The sequence below is a fragment of the Salvia miltiorrhiza genome, chromosome 7, assembly GCF_028751815.1.
Source record: "Salvia miltiorrhiza cultivar Shanhuang (shh) chromosome 7, IMPLAD_Smil_shh, whole genome shotgun sequence".
NCBI classification, from domain to species: Eukaryota; Viridiplantae; Streptophyta; class Magnoliopsida; order Lamiales; family Lamiaceae; genus Salvia; species Salvia miltiorrhiza.
In genome coordinates, this window is record NC_080393.1 from 3,515,835 (window position 1) to 3,529,059 (window position 13,225).

The following is a 13,225-nucleotide window of genomic DNA, read 5'->3' on the forward strand; positions in this document are numbered from 1 at the left end:
CCAAGGGGACACCAAGCGGTGCAATCTCCTGTGTGTGAACAGTGAGGTTTCGGGTTCAAACCCCACTGGACTGCCCCCTCCCCAACTCCCCCAAGTCAAAAAAAAAAAAAAAAATTTAATCAACCTTACTTAAAAATTCAATATATTCTCATATATACTTACAGATGAGGTTCTATGAGTAGTTGACTTCAATTCAAGCAAATAAAAAGTTCCACCGAAGCATATACAGGCCCCTCAATTAAGCAGTTGGATAGTGAATAGCTGAAAATAAAAATAAAAACAAAAACACAAGCCATCAATATATGACTAGTTTCCCTAGGTAACATGCTTGCAATTCTATTGTTCAACCTTTTGGCAGAAATTCTATTTATGAAACACTTGATATTCAATATTCCCAACAAAATCATCATCATCATCATAGATTCATACAAATACTTTCAATACACTTTCAAACTACTAGATTGGATTCTTCTCCAAAAACAAGATAAAACACTTCCAACTGAGGGAAACCGCACAAAATTACTTGTCATTGCAATTTTTTTTCAACAAATTAACCCAAATGAAGCAAGTGCAGTCTAGGAAGATTCTCTACTTTTAATTATTAAGAATGCGATGGATGGCATGATTGCTTTTACTTGTCGAAACACCATACTCGCCGGCCCGCAAATTTCAGACGATTTCTAACTTTAAAATATGGGCGTGAAAGCAAATGTTGCTTGTTCGTGCGCTGTAGCACCTGGCATAAACAACAATAAGTTAAATTTTATTCAAAATAATAGAAAAAAGGAGCTAATCCGATTTGCATAATTTAGGCTATGAGTTCAATATACGACTTGATCGCTAAAATGCAACCAATAAAAGTGAAGCTAACCTGGATGCACCAAGACGATAATTTCAGTCTTTCAACATGTCGGATGGTTGGAAGAATTTGATTCAACGTTTTCCCACAATCGTGTTCGCACGAAGCAGCAGATAAATTCTCATGTTCGATGCTGTCATACCAGCTCTTGTCTTCCTGAAATCTAAGAGTTACATCGGTCAAAGACGAGGAGTCACTCAACACACATCTTCTGTACGGAGACCCTGAAATTTCCAACGTTTCAAGATTCGGAGTCACAATTTTCAGCTCTTTATCTGTTTCATAACGAGGCTTGCGAATCGAGAGCTTCTTCAAACTACTGGATTGGATAAACACGCTTCCTACTTGGCTTTCTAGTTCGTGCAGAGTCAAGTTAAATACTTCCAAGTTAGGGCTTCCACGCAAAGCTTGGATGATAAATTCCGGATTGAAATCAAAGTAAAGCGAATCAATCGTTAAACTCTTGAGACTATCCCACTTGATATTCCCAGGAATACTCCAAAGGCTAATTTCATTGAGCGACAACACTAACACTTTGAGCGATGAACACGAGTAGAGACACTCCGACAACTGGTACGGTTCATAATCATCCTTAATGCGTAAGTGTATCTCTTCGACTTCTTTCTGTTTTGCCCAACGCACCCACACATTCAAATCATCAGTAAGTAAACTTTTGTAATGGCCATATCGTGATCTGAAATCAATCGTGAATTTCAGCATCTTGATCCCTTCCCACAGTATTAGTGCCCGATTAACAAAGTTTCGGGCACTCGAAATATTTGGGTCGTATCGGAACGAAGAATCCGTGAAATTAAGGAAGGGGACGGTTTTCCAGAGATCTTTCCAACGCTTGGAGAGGATTGTTGTCTTAACAACGTCATTCATCGGCAACAACTCAAAGATGAAGAAGATTAACGAGTCGGGCAACTCACTGAGTCGATCGCGAGATTTACTGCGCTTCGATTTTTGTTTTTTCATCTCGAAGCGGATGAGGAGGGGAAGATTGCAGTCACAACAAACCCTAGCTTGTGCTAATGGCTAATGAGGCAAACTAGGTTAATTTGGTAACATGTGACGGCTTCAACGGGTTCTAATATTTATAAGTTTTAGTATTTATTTTACTAAGTAATATTGTAACTGCGTGCAGGAGTATGGATTAATATAGAACTAGAAAAACCACCAACTCGATCTATATATAATATATACCACATATACAAATATAGGGGAAAGCTATACAGAAAACTCCCCTTAGACTATAATATAAGGATAAATCCTAATCATTAAAATCTAATCATTGACGGTCTAGATCAATTTCCTGTTAGGAGTTTCTAACTTTGTTTGTGTACCTATAATTCATACAAAATTTGCGGTAGAGGGTATAATTGGGTTTGATAATTTAATCTCTCTCCATCTTAATTATTTGTTTCCGAAAGTAAAACCTTTTTTTTGGGGAAAGAAAATGTTATCAAATAAGTTGTTTAACATGTGTGCATAATTATTTTACCTATACCACATAATACGTAATAATTATATTCGTAAATCTTTGACATATTTTCCATAATTCATACTATTTGTCCATAATTCGTTTACATATTTAACATAATTCATACTATTTGATTCATAATTCATACGTAATATACTCATAATTCATCTTCTCAAAATAAGGATATTTTACACCGAATATGGATATAATGTTGTTCCATATGGCGCAGCCGAGTTATTGGATTATAAAACCATAGTTCGTACAGATAAGTCACTTGTATTGACATGAAGTTGCCGCAGGTAATGAACTACATACACACTTGTAATCGTCCAGTGAGTAATTATATTGTTTAAATCACTGTGTTATTTACTTGGCGTTAATTTATAATTATCTATACTTTAATTCATGCTTGTTCTTACAATTTCACAAATGAAATAAATAATTCATAATAGTTCATCAAAATATTAATCATGTGATTTATTCGATATTGGTTCATGGCATTGCATTCATAAATTGCAGATAAAATAAGAATGAATTATCAGTGAAATGGGGATGAATTATACGTTGCATCAGAATTAATTATACTTAAATAAAACATTAAAGTTTATAATGAATTATACGTGAAATAAGGATAAATTATAAGTGAAGCTCACGATAATTCAATCTAGAAAACGAAAACATATCTTGTTTTACAGGCCGCGGTCTTCTGAAATTTCCAGTTATTATATTTTCCTTAAATCGCATAAACCATTGTATTTCCTCTATTCTATCAAATTAATTCTTTTTTCTTTAGATGTCTTAATTTACGGTTGATTTAGTTTAGAAAGAAAAAGATACACGTTTAGAGAGAAAAGATACACTTAAATGTAATCCCAATAATTAAGGAAAATATATTTAGTAAAAGTATAAAATGACTTGTTTACCCAATAATTCATTGTACCGAAAATTTACAGAATAAATTGTAAAGAAGATCCAGCCGTTGATTGATTGAGATCTAATGACATATAATAGTTCCTATTTTATAGTATAATCTTAGTTTTTATTTTAGCCTCACCCTACAAATATAATTCTAACAAATTGGAAAACACAACATTTATGCGATATTGTATTTAACTAAAATTTTAAAACAATAGTTATTGTTACATTATTAATATTTTTTTGTGATGCACAACGAAATTTTGAGTTGTACCAAATTTAACCAATTTTCATCTTATTCCTAATTCTCATGGTAAAAAATTTTGGAACAATAAGTTTTGGGTTCTACAATAAGTTCCACTGAAGCATATACAGGCCCCTCAATTAAGCAGTTGCATGTGAACAACTAAAAATAAAAACAAAAACACAAGCCATCAATTAATTTGAGTGATAGCTTTATGTGTGCATTAGGTAGGATATTGGCAATCTCACCACCACTTTCTCTAATGCCAACACCAGAGAATTTGATGGTGATGCTACTGTTATATTTTTTACAACGAAACTGAGGAGATTAGCTTCCCAAGTTACCTCAACTTAATTCAATCAAAGATATTTTTCAAATTCAAGTCACTCTCCGCCGCCATAAAACTGTTTGCTCGATGTCTTCTGTCGAAGAAATAAGATCTCCAAGTTGGGGAAAATCTTAAGAAGATGTACGAGTTCTTCGAACTCTTCAAAACGACCATGGATCTCGAAAGAGTGAACGTTCGGAAATGTCGAAACCGTACACTCATTTTTCCAATCTCCACGCCCCTGATCATAGTATTGAAAGGGTTATTATTACGGGTTTTTTAGGACACGCGACTAGTCCGATGAAGACAATTAATAGGACAATTTTAAATGTCCTATTGTAGTCAATAGTATCATATGATAACACAATACCTTCGAGTAGGCTAAAAAATTCAATATATTCTCATATATACTTACAAATGAGGTTGATTTCAATTCAAGCAAATAAAAAGTTTCACTGAAGCGTGTAGGCCCCTCAATTAAGCAGTTGCATAGTGAACAACTAAAAATAAAAACAAAAACAACATAAAAAACACAAGCCATCAATATATGACTAGTTTGCCTAGGTAACATGCTTGCAATTCTATTGTTCAACCTTTTGGCAGAAAGTCTATTTATGAAACACCTGATATTCAATATTCCCAACATTTCAAGGTTTGCGGTACAGATTCTCAGCTGTGTCTCTGGATCACATAATCATCATCATAGATTCATATAAATACTTTCAATGTCAGACGTTTCAAACTACTAGATTGGATAACTGCAAATTTTTTTCAACAAATTAACCCAAATGAAGCAAGTGCAGTCGAGGAAGATCTCTGCTTTTAATTATTAAGAATGCGATGGGCGTGAAGATGGCATGATTCGTTTTACTCGATCGTCGAAACACGATACTCGCCGGCCCGCAAATTTCAGAGGCTCTCTAACTATAAAATATGGGCGTAAAAGCAAATGTTGCTTGTTCGTGCGCTCTAGCACCTGGATTAAAACAACAAAATAAGTTAAATTTCATTCAAAATAATACAAAAAGGAGCTAATCCGATTTGCATAATTTAGGCTATGAGTTCAATATATACGACTTGATTGCTAAAATGCAACCAATAAAACATGATAATAAAAGTGAAGCTAACCTCGATGCACCAAGGCGATAATTTCAGTTTTTCAACATGTCGGATTGAGGGAAGAATTTGACTCAACGTTTCCCCACAATCGTGCTCGCACGAAGCAGCAGATAAATTCTCATGTTCGATGCTGTTATACCAGCTCTTGTGTTCCTGAAATCTAAGAGTTACATCGGTCAAAGACGAGGAGCCACTCAACACACATCTTCTGTATGGAGACCCTAAAATTTCCAACGTTTCAAGATTCGGAGTCACAATTTTCAGCTCTTTATCTGTTTCATAACGAGGCTTGCGAATCGAGAGCTTCTTCAAGCTACTGGATTGGATAAACACGCTTCCTCTTTCGTGCAGAGTCAAGTTAAATACTTCCAACTTAGGGCTTCCACGCAAAGCTTGGCTGATAAATTTCTGATTGAAATCACAGTAAAGCGAATCAATCGTTAAACTCTTGAGCCTATCACACTTGATATTCCCAGGAATACTCCAAAGGCTAATTTCATTGAGCGACAACACTAACACTTTGAGCGATGAACACGAGTAGAGACACTCCGACAACTGGTACGGTTCATAATCATCCTTAATGCGTAAGTGTATCTCTTCGACTTCTTTCTGTTTTGCCCAACGCACCCACACATTCAAATCATCAGTAAGTAAACTTGTGTAATGGCCATATCGTGATCTGAAATCAATCGTGAATTTCAGAATCTTAATCCCTTTCCACAGTATTAGTGCCCGATTAACAAAGTTTCGGGCACTCGAAATATCTGGGTCATATCGGAACGAAGAATCCGTGAAATTAAGGAAGGGGACGGTTGTCCAGAGATCTTTCCAACGCTTGGAGAGGATTGTAGTCTTAACAACGTCATTCATCGGCAACAACTCAAAGATGTTGAAGATTAACGAGTCGGGCAACTCACTGAGTCGATCGCGAGATCCACTGCGCTTCGATTTTTGTATTTTCATCTGGAAGCGGATGAGGAGGGGAAGATTGTTGTCACAACAAACCCTAGCTTGTGCTAATGGCTAATGAGGCAAACTAGGTTAATTTGGTAACATGTGACGGCTCCTAAGGGTTCTAATATTTATAAGTTTTAGTATTTATTTTACTAAGTAATATTGTAACTGCGCGGTGCAGGAGTATGAATTAATATAGAACTAGAAAAAGCACCAACTCGATCTATAATATATACCACATATACAAATATAATTCTAACAAATTGGAAAACACAACATTTATGCGATATTGTATTTCACTAAAATTTTAAAACAATAGTTATTGTTACATTATTAATATTTTTTTGTGATGCACAACGAAGATTTGTTCAGTATGTACCACTAAAGCGACATTACAGTAACTCTGTGCGATGCACGAATCACGATATAATATATAAATCTTAAATTATATATAAAATATTAAAGTATCATCATTTATATGTTAGATTATTTGATAATATAAAAATAATTTATTTTAAATATAGTATTTGATTTAAAGTAGTGTATAATAAATACTAGTACATCCACTCGCGCAATGCGCGGCGAACATCGAAATTAAAGAACATTTTAAAAAGAGTGGATTTTGAAAATAGCCACATTGGAATAGTAAATTTAAAAATTGGTCACTAAGATAAAAAAATTAAAAATTGGCCACAGTCATCATTTTACTCTTGCATATAATTTTTTTTAAAATAATCCGCATATTCACACCCAATCGAATTCACAATTACATTCATTTTAGCTGTGAATTCAAACAGTCGTGAATTTGAGTTGTGAAGTTTGAATTCACAACTAAAAATAGTGTTAGTCGTGAATTCAAGTTTTAATGCGTGAATTCACAGCTATTGTTAGTCGTGAATTCAAGCTTTAAAACTCAAATTCACAACTAACAATAGAGTTGGTTGTGAATTCGAGATTTAAAACTCAAATTCACAACTAACACTAGTAATGTAGTTGTGAATTCAAATTTTAAAATTCGAATTCACAACCAAAACAACTAGTTGTGAATTCGAGCTTTAAAATTCGAATTCACAACCAACACTAACGATTTAGTTGTGAATTTATCGAACTGGTTGTGAATTCTAATTTTAATTGTAAATTCATAGATCTCATTGTGAATTCAAGAATATTAAATTGTAAATTCATATATCTGGTTGTGAATTCAAGAATATTAAATTGTGAATTCATAGATCTAATTAACAATACAAACTCACCTCAATTTAAAAACTCATCGAAGCTCTGACGACCAACGCCGAAAATACACCATCCAATTAAAACTATCAATGCATGCAATAATCCAAATTCTAATTAACAAATGTGCATATAGATATAATCAGATCAGACTATATATATATAGTGAAGACAAGAAGAGTTACATTAATTCATCTTACCTCGGTACCACCAATCCACCATATATATAAATATTTGCTCATGTACAAAATGTTAATTAGTTTCTACATACTAAAAATCATCTTACCACCAATCCACCATATTGGGCAACTCACTGAGTCGATCGCCAGATCTACTGGGCTCCGATTTTTCCATCTCAAGAGGATGAGGGGGAGATTGCTGCAACAACAAACCCGACTTTTAGGGGTTCTAATATTTATAAGTTTTATTTATTTTAAAACTAGTATTGTATGCGTGCACATTATGATTAATATAGAAGGCTATAGTTCTAGAGAGAACTAAATTATTTGTGAGAACGTGAGAACGATCAAATCTAATGCATTTACTGGAAAAATTAATGCATTCGTTGTTAAAATTAATGCACTAAAAAAAAATGCTCCATTCAAGATTCAAATCCAAGTGATGGATTCATCCAACAAGATGATGCATTTACCGTAGATTTTTATGATCGGACGGGTGAAAATGGTTCTCTGTTCTTATTTTATTTAGTGGTTCTTGCTTGAACCTCTCCTTAATATAGAATTTTTTATAATATCAAAAAGATTAAAGTGTATTAAATAATTTAAATGCTTTCTTGGCCCCATTATTTTGAGTTGTACCAAATTTAACCAATTTTCATCTTATTCCTAATTCTCATGGTCAAAAATTTTGGAACAACAAGTTTTGGGTTCTACCACTTTTAACCAATTTTTACCTTATTCTTATTTTTCGTGGTCAAAAGTACTTTTGGAACAATAATAGTGAGACGAAGTGAATACTATTTAAAAGTATTGCATTAAGTTGACTAAGCAATAACGATTTAATTGAGGGTGGGTTATCTACATATAAATTAAAATAAAATATATTAAATACATATATATAAATTAACACAATAAATAATTATGCAATCTAATTAATCTTACTATCTATTAACTATATAAAAGAATACATATTAAGAGCGCCATATTCATCATCAATCATAGATGGCATCTCTACCATTCATCATTTTTATTTATCTTAAATCATTTATCTCACATTGAATTCATACCAAACTTTATCATTAACTATATAAAATAATAACAATTTATAATTAAGCTTACTAAAAAAATTCAATTCTCATATAAACTTACAAATGAGGTTCTATGAGTAGTTGATTTCAATCCAAGCAAATAAAAAGTTCCATTGAAGCATATACAGGCCCCTCAATTAAGCAGTTGCATAGTGAACAACTAAAAATGAAAACAAAAACAAAAACACAAGCCATCAATTAATTTGAGTGATATCTTTATGTGTGCATTAGGTAGGATATTGGCAATCTCACCACCACTTTCTCTAATGCCAACACCAAAGAATTTGATGGTGATGCTACTGTTGTATTTTTTACTACGAAACTGAGGAGATTAGATTCCCAAATTACCTTAATTAACTTTAATCAAAGATATTGTTTCAAATTCGAGTCACTCTCCGCCGCCATAAAACTGTCTTCTGTCGAAGAAATAAGATCTCCAAGTCGGGGAAAATCTTAAGAAGATGTACGAGTTCTTCGAACTCTTCAAAACGACCATGGATCTCGAAAGAGTGGACGTTCGGAAATGTCGAAACCGTACATTCATTTTTCCAATCTCCACGCCCCTGATCATAGTATTGAAAGAGTTATTATCACGAGTTAGAGGGTTTTTTAGGACACGTGACTAGTCCGAAATTGAAGACAATTAATAGGACAATTTTAAATGTCCTATTGTAGTCATTAGTATCATATGATAACACAATACCTTCGAGTAGGCTAAGTATTGAGAGAATGAGAAGAGAGGTCTGAATAAGTCATTAAATTTACTGAATACACCAACCATTTCACTGAATATAATAAATTTATTTAAGGCCGCCTAAGGTAGGTTCAAATCCTAAAGGTGGCACGTGTTTATGAATAAATGTCTATTCATGCGGTCTCTTAATTTATTCAGAACGAAATATATTGACTTCTCCATAGATCCCAGCCCGCCAAATATATATAGAATATGAAAAAGAAAGAAAAGAGAAAACTTATGATCGAACCTGGATGCGCCAATTTGATAATACTTGGATGGCCGGAAGGATCTGCTTCAATGCTTCTCCAACAAAATTATTCCCATAAAAGCCAAGCTTTAGATATGATAGAGATGGGACATCATTCACCAAACACTTACTATATGGAGCTCCAACTAATTCCAACATTTCAAGATTCGGGGTCGAGATTCTCAGCTCAGTATCCACACATGAATCATCACCACCATAATACAAATACTTGTGAAGATACAAATGTATCAAACTAGTAGATTGGATACTCAAGTTTACGTATATTTCCATATGGTACAAGATCAAGACTTCCAACTGAGGGCTACCGCACAAAACTTGCTCAATCAAACCTGCACTCACCTCATAGCCATAAATGGTCAACTTCTTGAGTTGATTCCAATGCACATTCTTGGAGGGAATGTGAAGGTTACAGCAAATGAGACTTAACTCTTTAAGCGACGAACACGAGTAGAGACTGCGGGGCTGAGTATCTGTGCTCAGCACTTGGTATGATATGATCGAGGTATCTCAAGTCTACAGCAAATGTAGAAACAATATCGCGGACGGAGGGAGTACTATCTTCATTCACCAAGTTTATACAATACCACTCTCCGTTTTTTAGATATGATTCCACTTTCTCTTTTTAATCACAATTATTCATTTCTACATGATCCCAGATTCAATTTAAGCATAATCACTCATTTATACATGATAAGGTCCCTTTATCCACTAAAAACACAACTATAAACTATTTTATTAAAATTCGTGCCAAATCCAAAATAGTATACTTTTGATGGAAGATAGTATAATTTAATAGTACATAACAATTTCAAATTGCGAGCGATGATAGAACAAGGTAATTAACAGCCTACAATGACTTGATTGTGAAACAGCCTTATTTTATCCTTATTTTAACTTTCATTCGTCAAGTCTATTATATTTAATACTTTACTCATTAGAATATATATGAATGACTTAATTTCATAAAATGTAACTAAATTATGATACTTTTTTTTGAGGCGATAAATTATGATATTTGTATAAATTGATTACTAAACTCTAATTTATTTCAAAATGAATACTTATACCATTTAATGATCTTAGGGGTGAGCAAAAAATCCGAAACCGAATAACCGAACCGATCCAAACCGAAATTTTAAAATATGGTTCGATTTTTTCGGTTTTTCGGTTCGGTTCGGTTTTTTTTTCCATAAAATTTCGGTTTTTCGGTTCGGTTCGGTTCGGTTCGGATTTTTTAAAACCGAACAAAACCGAAAAACCGAATTATATTTATAATATATATATAAATATATATATATGTATAATATTTTAATTATAATTTTATAATATCTAACTTCTAATATTTTTTTTAATTTTATAGTTTTTTTTGGAATTTTCGGTTTTTTCGGTTTTTTTTCGAAAATTTCAGTTTTCTTCGGATTAATTCGGTTTTTCGGTTCGGTTCGGTTTTAATTATAAAAATTTCGGTTAATTCGGTTCGGTTTGTTCGGTTAATTCGGTTCGGTTCGATTTTTTTTTTAAAACCGAACTAAAATATGGTTTGGTTTGATTTTAGCAAAAACCGAACCATATAACCGAATGCTCACCCCTAAATGATCTAATTCAATTATCCTATTTATTGTTTTAGGGGCGGTGTCTGGGGTTGGATTGTAGGAAGAATGATATGCTTCAAAAGATTCGGACCATAAAACAAAAGATTTGCACGAGGTGAAGATAGGACTTTCATCAAACACTTGGGGTGTACGTTTCAAACTACTAGATTGGATTCTTCTCCAAAAACAAGATAAACACTTCCAACTGCGGGAAACCGCACAAAATTACTTGCATAATATCCGTTCAACACCAACAACTAAGCTGTATCAAAACAAATTAATCCCCCCAAAAAAACCAACAATTAACCAGTAGCGAAACAAATAAACCCAATTTTTTTTTAATTAAGTTGTTGCAAAAAAATTTCAACAAATTAACCCAAATCAAGCAAAGTGCAGTAGAGGAAGATCTCTGCTATTAATTGATGCCGAAGAATGTGATGAGTGTGAAGATGGCATGATTCCTTTTACTCGTCGAAACACCAATCTGGCCCGGAAAATTCAATCTCTAACTTCAAAATATGGGCGTGAAAGCAAATGATGCTTGTTCGTGCTTTCTAGCACCTGGATTAAAACAACAAGTTAAATTTTATTCAAAATAATAGGAAAAGGAGCTAATTAATCCGATTTATGCATAATTTAGGCAATGAGTTCAATATATGACTTGATCGCTAAATTATTGCAACCAATAAAGCATACACACCATGAATTTGTAAATTTTTTAAGCAAATTTTCTTCCAAATGGTATGCATGTCTTCATGCTCATCTATCATTAATTTCATGATAATAAAGGTAAAGCTAAGCTAACCTGGATGCACCAAGTTGATAATTTCACTCTCTCAACATGCTGGATGGCTGGAAGAATTTTACTCAATGTTTCCTCACAGTCATCTTCGCAGCAAAAATATAAATGCACGCTTTCGTCGCTCTTCCAGTCCGGATGATGCTCAAGAAATCTAAGAGTTACATCGGTCAAAGACGAGGAGGCACTCAACACACATCTTCTGTATGGATATCCTGAAATTTCCAACGTTTCAAGATTCGGAGTCACGATTTCCAGCTCTTTATCTGTTTCATACCAAGTCTTGCGAATCGAGAGCTTCTTCAAACTCTTAGATTGGATACACACACTTTTGCTTTCACTTTCGATGCCACTTGGGTACGTAAACAAGTTAAATACTCCCAAAGACAAGTTAAATACTTCCAAATTAGGGCTTCCATGCAAAGCTTGGCTAATAAATTCCGGATCGAGGCCAAAGTAATGCGAATCAATCGTTAAACTCTTAAGGCTATCCCACTTGATGTTCCCATCAATAGGCGGCCAAAGGCGAATATCACCGAGGGACAACACTAACACTTTGAGCGATGAACACGAGTAGAGACACTCGTGCAACTTGTACGGTTTGCGCAAGTGCATCTCTTCGACTTCTTTCTCTTTTGCCCAACTCACCCACACATTCCAATCATCATCAAATACATCATCAAATACGTGTCGACCATAATAAATGTGTCTGAAATCAATCGTGAACTTCAGAATCTTGATCCCCCTCCACAGTTGTAGTGCCCGATTCACGAAGTATCGGACTATCTCAGCATCTGGGCGATCATCTTCGAATGAAGAATCCGTGAATTTAAGGAAGGGGACTGTTGTCCAGAGATTTTGCCAATGCTTCGAGAGGATTGTTGTCTTAATAACGTCATTCATCGGCAACAACTCAAAGATGTTGAAGATTAACGAGTCGGGCAACTCACTGAGTCGATCGCGAAATCCACTGCGCTTCGATTTTTCCATCTGGAAGCGGCGGATGAGAGGGAGATTGCTGCAACAACAAACCCTAACTTGTGTTAAGGGCGGTAATGTGTGGAGGCTTCTAATTATTAATACAGAGAAATAATATTGAAAAGATCTACTGAGTCGATTGCCAGATCTACTGGGCTCCGATTTTTAATATAGAGAGTAATATCAAAAAGATTAAAGGGCCCGTTTGTTTGACATGAATTATGTTTTGAGAAAATAATCTGATTTCAAAATATTAAATTCTTGTGTTGGGTTAAATTTTTATTAAACAGGCAAAGTAAAAAGAATCATTTCCAGGAATTTTATGGAATTCTTTTTCCTCATTTCTAGGATTTTTGTATTTTGCATTGTTATTATTATTATTATTATTATTATTTAGGAAAAATTATTAATTGATTGTAGAGAAAAAAGAGTCTTTCTCTACATCACTTTTCC

The 13,225-nt window shown here is 33.9% G+C and overlaps 3 protein-coding genes across 3 annotated transcripts; all 3 read right to left on the reverse strand.

The window, feature by feature from the left end:
• Positions 1-397: 397 nt before the first annotated feature.
• LOC130991693 (F-box/FBD/LRR-repeat protein At5g56420-like) lies at positions 398-1,856 on the reverse strand. The gene is made up of 2 exons (XM_057916049.1): positions 872-1,856; positions 398-736 (listed from the first exon to the last, which is right to left on the reverse strand). The coding sequence occupies exons 1-2, from the start codon at positions 1,835-1,837 to the stop codon at positions 632-634; spliced, it is 1,071 nt and encodes a 356-aa protein (XP_057772032.1). The 5' UTR covers positions 1,838-1,856; the 3' UTR covers positions 398-631.
• A 2,459-nt stretch (positions 1,857-4,315) lies between these two features.
• On the reverse strand, positions 4,316-5,974 carry LOC130991694 (F-box protein At5g03100-like). Its single transcript, XM_057916051.1, has 2 exons — positions 4,958-5,974; positions 4,316-4,805 (listed from the first exon to the last, which is right to left on the reverse strand). The coding sequence occupies exons 1-2, from the start codon at positions 5,909-5,911 to the stop codon at positions 4,659-4,661; spliced, it is 1,101 nt and encodes a 366-aa protein (XP_057772034.1). The 5' UTR covers positions 5,912-5,974; the 3' UTR covers positions 4,316-4,658.
• Positions 5,975-11,192: 5,218 nt separating this feature from the next.
• Positions 11,193-12,884, reverse strand: LOC130991695 (F-box/LRR-repeat protein At3g26922-like). Its single transcript, XM_057916052.1, has 2 exons — positions 11,801-12,884; positions 11,193-11,556 (listed from the first exon to the last, which is right to left on the reverse strand). The coding sequence occupies exons 1-2, from the start codon at positions 12,782-12,784 to the stop codon at positions 11,494-11,496; spliced, it is 1,047 nt and encodes a 348-aa protein (XP_057772035.1). The 5' UTR covers positions 12,785-12,884; the 3' UTR covers positions 11,193-11,493.
• Positions 12,885-13,225: the final 341 nt, after the last annotated feature.

What these genes read in the sequence shown, in the direction of transcription:
- LOC130991693 (XM_057916049.1), bottom strand. Translation starts at nt 1,837, where the DNA reads ATGAAAAAACAAAAATCGAAGCGCAGTAAATCTCGCGATCGACTCAGT. An exon ending in TATCGTCTTGGTGCATCCAG is followed by an intron (nt 737 to 871) that starts GTTAGCTTCACT and finishes TGTTTATGCCAG; the next exon opens with GTGCTACAGCGCACGAACAA.
- LOC130991695 (XM_057916052.1), bottom strand. Translation starts at nt 12,784, where the DNA reads ATGGAAAAATCGAAGCGCAGTGGATTTCGCGATCGACTCAGTGAGTTG. An exon ending in TATCAACTTGGTGCATCCAG is followed by an intron (nt 11,557 to 11,800) that starts GTTAGCTTAGCT and finishes GTTTTAATCCAG; the next exon opens with GTGCTAGAAAGCACGAACAA.
- LOC130991694 (XM_057916051.1), bottom strand. Translation starts at nt 5,911, where the DNA reads ATGAAAATACAAAAATCGAAGCGCAGTGGATCTCGCGATCGACTCAGT. An exon ending in TATCGCCTTGGTGCATCGAG is followed by an intron (nt 4,806 to 4,957) that starts GTTAGCTTCACT and finishes GTTTTAATCCAG; the next exon opens with GTGCTAGAGCGCACGAACAA.